General features: G+C 51.0%; 1 protein-coding gene across 2 annotated transcripts in view; it reads left to right on the top strand.

The window, feature by feature from the left end:
- The first annotated feature begins 556 nt into the window (after nt 1-556).
- Nucleotides 557-8,397, top strand: part of Mad1l1 (mitotic arrest deficient 1 like 1) — a 331,728-nt gene continuing 323,887 nt past the window's right edge. The window contains exons 1-2 of one of the 2 annotated variants that reach the window (XM_021162520.2): nt 557-726; nt 7,067-7,229. In XM_021162520.2, coding sequence (XP_021018179.1) covers nt 7,080-7,229 — 150 coding nt within the window. In that variant the 5' untranslated portion in view covers nt 557-726; nt 7,067-7,079. The remainder of the gene's footprint in view (nt 727-7,066; nt 7,230-8,397) is intronic. The other variant, XM_021162521.2, reaches the window with a different exon arrangement.

The raw sequence follows: 8,397 nt of genomic DNA, 5'->3' as shown, positions 1-8,397 counted from the left end.
GCTTCTGATGCTGTCCGGGGGATTTGGGTTGGTAGAAACCGGGTTTTAATTTATTCCAAGAGGTTTTTATTCATTAGTCACAACTCGTTAGAGCAGGGGCAGGAAAGCAACGGGTAAGAAGGAGGCTAAAGATATAGCCCTAGACAAATTTCATCAGGCTCTGGACCCGCAATGTGACAGACTTCTTCCCAGGACTTCTCATTCACAAAAGAAAGAAAGTGAAACAAGCTAACCAATCAAAACAGTGCCCAAACAAAACAACCTGTGTATACAAAGTGGCAAGATTCAGAGGCAACGCAACTTTCCAAAACTTTGTTCGCTTTCCGTGCGCGCCCAGCAGTTGTGCAGCAAGCCTTTAATTCCAGGAAGACAGAGGCAGGCACGGGTGGATCTTTGTGAGTTCGAGGCTACACAGAGAAACATTGTCTCAAAAACAAAAACAAACAAACCTTTCCTCCTGTGCGGTGCTATTCCGTACATTACGGCGCACCCCGCGGCAGTGGAAGAGCGCCCTGCGGGACAGGCAGCCGGGCCCAGTTTGGTTCCGGGTCCCCTGGCGGGACTGCGGTTTGTCCTCAGGCTACGCCCGTGGAGCACATATTTAATTCTTTACGGGCCGTTTTCTCAGATCTCGCGAGACCTCGGCGGAAGTCTCGCGATATATAGACACCGGCGGAGAGGAGGGAGATCTGAGCGGCTGCTGCAGCACCCGGCTCCTCAACTGAGGTAAGGGACCCGGTGGCGGGATCTGCGAGCGCCCCAGGCGCCTCGCGCCCTGCCCGACCGTAACGAGGCCACGGGAGGGAGCTGTCCGCTGCCATCGGACACGCATGCATTCCGAGTCGGTCCTGTCGCGCGCCTTCCCTTTGCCGGGTCCCCCGTGTCTCCCTCCCGGGGCCGCTCTGGACGGTCTCCCACCCCGGTGTCCCGCTGCAAAGCCTGGGGTGGCGGACCGGGACCGGGACGGGGGCGGGGCCAGAGGGGACAGCGTGGCCCGCTGTGGGCTGAAGGGCTCCCGGGGTTGGAGTCGGTTATTTTGTAGTCCCCGGGATCGAACTCAGGTTGACCGGTCTTGGTGGCAAGCCCAGGTGAGCGCTGAGTCGCATGTCAGGCCCACTGTGTGTGTGTGTGTGTGTGTGTGTGTGTGTGTGTGTGTGTGTGTTTGTTTTTGGCAGTACTGTTGATTGACCAAGGAACTTATGCATTCTGCCACTGAGCTATGTCCCCAGCCCTTTTAAAAATTCATTGATCGGCTAATTAATTGATTTGTGTGTTTTTGCCCATATATACTAGACTTCCTGTCGAGGTCGGAGGATAGCTTAGTTCTCTTCTTCTTCCATATGGGTCCTAAAGATGGAACCTTGCTTGTCTTGTCTTGCCCTAAAGTGCCCTTACAGATTGAGTTGTTTTCCGTCCCCATTCTCCCTGAGCATTACTTACGATTGAACCTAGGGCTTTGTGTATGCTAAGCAGTCACCTACTCTGCTGCCTCCTCAGCCCAATCCTTACTTTTTCTTCTTAATTTTTATTCTGTGATGGGGCTTCCCAAGTTTTCCGGGCTGATCTTGAACTTGCCACCAGCCCTTGAATTTGTCTCAGCCTTCTGAGTACCTGGGATGACAGACCTGTGTCACCAAGTGCTAGGTTCCCAGGCTGTCCCTTGGCTGAAACCAGAAAGAAGGTGTGTGTGTCCCTGTTAACTCAGGAGCCATCCAGAGCAGCTGGTGTCCTGGAAGGTCTGCTATCAGGAAGTTCAGGGTTCTTGTGGAGAGGGTACAGCTTGAGGTGGTGCTTTAGTTACCTGTGTGGTGTCTGAAACCGCAGCCCTTCATTCTTGTGTGTTAATGGCAGAGTTCTTGTGTTGGTCCGAAGAGGGAGGACAGAAAGGGTGTCTTCTGCTTGGTCTTGGCGAGCAGAGGCCCACTTCTCCCCACTGTGCCTGTTGTCCACCTGGCCACCAGCTTCGCTTTGTCATATGTGTAATTGGGGTGCACACCAAGGTTCTTGTAAGTGGGAAATTCAGAAGAAATTTTTGCAAAGTTACCCCCCCCCCCCCCCACACACACACCCGTTTTGAGATTGGGTCTAGCTGTATTTTTAGGTCTTTGTATAACCCAGGCTGGCCCATGACTTGTGATCTTGCCTCAGCCCCTCACATACATTCCTCTTCTTCTCAAGGACCTTTCTCCGACTGAGAAATGCTTAGACTCCTGTACTGGCCGGTTTTGTGTGTCAACTTGACACAGCTTGAGTTATCACAGAGAAAGGAGCTTCAGGTGAGGAAATGCCTTTGTGAGATCCACTGTGGGGCATTTTCTCAATTAGTGATCAAGGGGGGAGGGCCCATTGTGGGTGGTGCCATACTGGGCTGGTGGTCTTGGGTTCTATAAGAAAGCAAGCTGAGCAAGCCAGAGGAAACAAGCCAGTAAGTCATATCCCTTCATGGCCTCTGCATCAGCTCCTGCTTCCTGACCTGCTTGAGTTCCACCAGTCCTGACTTCCTTTAGTGATGAACAGAGGTTTGGAGGTGTAAGCTGAATAAACTCTCTCCTCCCCAACTTGCTTCTTGGTCATGATGTTTGTGCAGGAATAGAAACCCTGACTAAGACAACTTCTTTGCCGAAGACTCTCTCCAACACCTTACCTGGTCCTTCAGTCTAACCTGGCATGACATATATTCAGCCTCTCCATTCTGTCCCCAGTGGGTTGTGAAGGAGGAGTTTAGACAGCTACTGAGGCACGTGCAGACTCCTTCCATATAGCCCCACTGGTTCACTCACTGTCCCTTGGGCTGACTCTAATTGGAAGTTGTAGGACAGCTCAGGTGAGCTCCAAGAGAAAGGTTATGGGATTACTCAACTCTCAATAGAAGAGGCTTGGGGTCCTCTGCCTACCACCACCGTGGCTTCTGAACCCGGGGCGGTATTGTTAGTTGCTGGCAAGTCTGGGTCTACTTATCTAGACTTACCAGAATATTCTGGACCTGTCCCAGAGTCCTTTGTTCTAGGGGGACCAGGCAATCGTTTGTGGGTTAAAGGCTAAAATGTTGCCTAGTCTGGATGTATCTGCTTTTGTTGTCCTCATGTGTATGAATTCCAGGGTGTCAGGTGTCACAGTGTGGGAATCATTTCTTTCCTCCCTCTTTGGGACTCAAACTCAGGTCAGCAGGGTTCGTGGGAAGCATCTTTACCCACTAAGCCACTTCCCCAGCCCCACACTAGGTAACCCACAGACATTAAAGTTACAGACATCCCACATAGATTCCATGATCCCAAGCCGAGAAGAGACCCAACCAGGGTCACAGAATCCCAGCCATGTCCTCTGCCTTTCTGCCTGACTAGATGCCATCTGTCACTGCATGCCTCTCAAGGACCTCAGTACACCTATTTCCTGAGTGTCTTGCACTCTGCAGTTTTTCAGTTCTCTAGCTCCTGGCTTCAGTCTGATAGCTGGATGCTGCTCGTTGTCCTTATCCAGGCGTCTTGTGAGAGCCCTGCTCTCCCTTTGCTTGGCCTCCATGCCCATGGGAGGGCAGCAGTCCTGCCAGTGCAGCGCATGTGAGCCCTGTGAGTCAGCATGTAAGTCCCCACCTCACTTACTTGACTCCTTCCCTGGCCCATCCCAGTCTCCGATCTGACCAGAGCCTTTGGTTTGCCCTTCTCTGTCCACTGACTGTTCTTTCAGAAAGCCCATGGTGAGCTGTTGCTGCCTGTCTCCAGCTCAGCCACATAGCCTCTTTCTGGCTAATATGCACCTGTCATGCAGGTCCCAGCCTTGTCCTCCCCGCTGCTGGGGTGGGAGTGGGCATTTCTATCCCTATCATTCTCAGGCTCCCTTCCCTGGGAATATCTTCTCTCTGTAACTTCACTGATGCAGGATATTTGATCACAGTGTGAACCCCAAGATGTGTTCTTTTTTTTTTTTAAGATTTATTTATTATTAGAAATAAATACACTGTAGCTGTCTTCAGACGCACTAGAAGAGGGTGTCAGAATCTCATTACAGGTGGTTGTGAGCCACCATGTGTTTGCTGGGATTTGAACTCAGGACCTTCGGAAGAGCAGTCAGTGCTTTTAACCACTCTAGCCCCCAAGATGTGTTCTTTACTGGAAAAACCTGTTTCTAGTTGTGGTGTGGCTCAGCCCTAGCACACATCTTTAATCCAAGAGCTTTCTGCTTATTGTAAACAGGATAAAATAAAGTCAAGAGGTGGACCAAGCATCCAGGTGACCAGGAGTGAACATAGGAAAAAAATCATAGAGAGTAAGGGGAAACCAGGAGGAGGGATAGAGAGACGCACAGGAAGCAGAAGGGAGGGACATTTCAGTGGGAGGGTTTTTGAGGTGGTGTGGAGAAGAACTGCCTTTGAGCTGGCAGGCTTTCACCCCAGCATCTAGCTCCCGAGTCTATTGGTAAAAGTAAGCATTTAAGATTTTGTTAAAAGCAACCCTTCGCCCTTAAGCTGTGTCCTGCGTCATCAGAGCACTGCTCTGAAAGCTCGCCCTTCAGATGTTTACATGCACAGTGCAAGGATCTCCTCACTGCTCGCCACGGCCCTCGAACCTCCTGCCATCGGAGCCTTAGCTGCTTTCTCAGTGGCCGACCCTGGAGATGTTTAACTGTCTCTTGGTCTACCGGCCTCAAGCTTGCTCACTTTACTTACTTACTTATTTATGTAGAGGTGGGGGTCTCTCGTAACCTTGGTTGTCCTAGAATTCACTATGTAGAGCAGTGCTCAGAAAAAAGACATGCCTCGCCACGCCCAAGTCATGGAGATAGAGAGGAGTTGGGGCTGAAGGGCTCACTGCACTCCCGTCCAGCAAACCACCAGCTGCTCCCTCCAGTGTCACACTCCATGCCAGAAAGCAGGTATTAAGTTTTCAATACCCATTGCTGGGCCCCATCTGTAATGCCACAGCGTGGAAGTTGTCCGTGGGCTCTGTCAGCCTCCCCCACCTCATCCTCCCGTAGGTGCTCTCCTAATAAACCTATGCTACTGTTCTTGCCTGTGCCTTGTCTTGTTTCTTCACCCCGTACACCCTAACTTAACAGGCAGCCAGCTCAGCCAGGTATTGGGCCGTAATGAGGGCTTCACACAAGCAGAGCAAATGCACTGTGTGCTACCTTTTTGAGACCAGGTCTCACTAAGTTGCCAAGTCGGGCCTTGAACTTGTGCTCATGCCTCCTGAGTGTCTGGGATGACAGACCCGTGGTACCAGGTTTTACTCCTCCTTTAGTTTTCCCAGCTATGACTTGGCTGGGGGCCAAAAAACAGTGTTCACCTGACTCTCAGCTCACAGACTAGGCAGAGTGCTTGGTATCTTGTCTGTCCCTCACCCTTCCCATCTGAGTCAAAAGGGTGGTTCTGCTGAAAGGGTGAGGCTTGAACTCATGCTTTATGTGGCTCTGGAGCAGCCTGACTCTTGGAGGTTGAACACAGTCTCAGGCTAGCCTGGGCTGGATAGCAAGACCAAGTCTTAAAAAGAAAAGAGGTGCCCACCATGGTGGTGCGTGCCTTTAAGTCTAGGCACTCTGTGAGTTTGAGGCCAGCCTATCTTACATAGTGAGTTCCAAGCCAACTAGGTTTGTGGCCTGAGAGCTTATATTAATACAAAACAAAACCCCACAAACAAGATACTAAAAAGAGTTAAGGCCCAAAGTTCCCAATATGTAAGAAGCCTGGGTTGGCCATGTGCTGTGGACTGAACCAGCGTGTGTAAACGCCAGCAGATGGAGTCTTCCCCTGAGAGGCAGTAGTGGCACCCCCAGCATTGGCCCTCTGACTCCTTTACAAGTCCAGGTGGGTTTATGGGCAAGTAAAGTGAGGCTTTGTGAGGGTGCTAGGAACCTGCAGGACCCTCTGTGTGTGCGACCCAGCTGAGGGCAGTGGGCAGCACTGCTGGTAACAGCATTGCTGGGGCCACAATCGTCTGACTGTTTCATGCTTGTTTCTGACCCCCAGAGGCCACATTTGCCATGAGTGTGACTTTGGAGTAGGGAGTGCCCTTGGGCCTCTGAGCACCTCCTCTCAGGACCTGGAATGTCTGTCTGCCTGTCTGATGCTCAGTCAGTAGTCTGGAGCTGAAGATTTCTAGTATGAACGTTTCACGATCTTTCTCTCTGTCTGTCTGTCTCTCTTTGTATGTATCTGTGTGCCATGGAGGTTAGGGAAACTTGTTGATTCTTGTTTTCCATTTTGTTAGAGACACAATTTCTTGCTCTGTGGCCTGTGCGCTCTGGAAGATCCTTTGCCTCCATCTTACAATTTGCAGTAGGAGGGCCTGCATTAGAGACACTCTCCTCCATGTCCAGGTTTCTGGGAATTCAAGCTTAAGCCTTTCTCTTGTAGGCACATGGGTGCCCTGGCGTGAGTGAAGGACAGTGGTGCTGCCCATCTGTGGGCTCCGTGGGTGGAGCTCAGTCATTGGGCTTCATCGAGTTTACCCCTGAGCCAACTCACTCACCTGGCTTCTAAGTTTACTTTTATTTCTGATTGTGTGCATGTCTGTGTGTGCGTGCTTCAGGAGGCCGGATGCCCTGGAACTGGAATTGCAGGCAGTTTTTAGCCTGGTGTAGATGCTGGGAACTGTAAGACCAGGAAGCATTCTAAGCAATGAGCTCCCTTTTTATTCCCTCAGCACTTTGTGAATGGGATCTTTCTGTACAGTCCTGGCTGACCTGGAACTTTCTGTGTACTGTGTAGACCAGGCTGGCCTTGAATGCTCAGAGCTCTTCCTGCCTCTGTGTGAGTACTGACATTAATGGCTATGTCAAGACCCCACCCCTTTTTTCAAGCAGGGTCTCATGTTGCTCAAGCTAGCCTCGTACGCACGTAGCTGAGGCTGGCCTTGAACTTCTCCCTTGATCCTCCTGCCTCTACCTGCTGATATTGTAGGCATGTTGTGTGGTGTGCTTTGGGCCTCATTTCCTCTCCACAATGCTGGCAGTATGACTTCATGTTAATGTTGAAAACCTGATCGTTTACTCCATAAGGGTGTTAGGGGGTGGGCTGTGCCAGCAGACAGCACATGGGAAGGCTGCCTCTGACCCTTGCTCTGTCTCCTAGAAGGAGGCTGACCATGGAAGACCTCGGGGAGAATACCACAGTCCTCTCCTCCCTGAGATCTCTGAACAACTTCATTTCTCAGCGAGTGGAGGGAACATCAGGCCTGGATGTGTCCACGTCTGCCTCAGGGTCCCTACAGAAGCAGTATGAGTATCACATGCAGGTGAGTGGCCCTCTGGGTGTCTGGGAATACACTTGGCTTGGAGGCCAGATGGATGTCCTGTGGACTCCTGGAGGCATTTATCAACTTGAGCAGTAGCTAGAGACCAGGGCCGGGCAGACGGTTACTGTGATTTGTGGTCTTATTTCACTCTATTCTAATTCCTGGTATGTTCCTAGGGATATAGTTCCAGAGAGGCCAGGGCTCCCGAATGAAGGGTTTCCCAGAAGTGGCAGCCGTAGCTGCAGATGGGGTTAGGGCTGTGGGCCGAGGAGAGCAATTGCCTTGCCTGGTCCTCTTGGCACACAAGTGACCGTGCATGCACGATGCCCCAGGCGTCTTTGCTCACTCTTTCCTGTCCCTTGTCTGCCCTGCTGCGGTTGCTCTGTGATGAGGCGGGAGCTTCACTGGCTCTGGGAGCCCTAGTGATGCTCACGCACCGCCCAGCAGACTGGACAGTGCCTGTGAGACATTCGTTTGTTGACTGTCCCAGCACTACCCACACTCAGCTTTTTGGTGGCAAGCATTGTCTTTCATCTTGTGAGTAGGTCTTTTATGACAGTCTCTTCTTGTTACGTCATCCTCTCCGCCACCCGTTTCTTGGTAACACTGGGTATTGAACCCAGGGCTCTGCACTTGCTGCACTGCACTCTCCCTCTGAGGTTCATCTTCAGTTTTATTTTATTTGAAAAAATGTTTTTAGATTTGTTTTACTTTATTTGAGTTAGTGTTTTGCCTGCCTGCCTACATGTATGTCTATATCATTCCTGGCTCCTCTCTAATAGCAGCAAGTTCCTTCACTACTGAGCCATCTCTCCAGCTCCTGTATCCTCGGCTTGAAGCCACTATTTTCTGAAGCGATGTTGCCAATAGATGGTAGTTGTGTCTGAGTGCTAAGGAGATAAGAAGGGGTTACTGTGTTCTTAAAAAATACTCCCTCTTGAAAAACCAAAGCCATCCCTTCCTCTCCCTCCCTCCCTCCCTCCCTCCCTTCCTCCCTCCCTCCTTTCCACAACTGAACCATGGGCCTTGGGTACAGGAGGCAGCCCTCCATGCCTGTAGTGCGTCTCCAGCACCATCCTTACTCTTTATTTTGAGACCAGTTTCATTAAATTGTTCAGGTTAGCCTTGAAATTACTGTGTCCTAGGCTGGCCTGGTACCTATGACCCA

The sequence above is a fragment of the Mus caroli genome, unplaced genomic scaffold (genome assembly GCF_978045245.1).
Source record: "Mus caroli unplaced genomic scaffold, Mus_caroli_1 scaffold_4, whole genome shotgun sequence".
NCBI classification, from domain to species: domain Eukaryota; kingdom Metazoa; phylum Chordata; class Mammalia; order Rodentia; family Muridae; genus Mus; species Mus caroli.
This window is presented reverse-complemented; position numbering and strand designations above follow the sequence as displayed.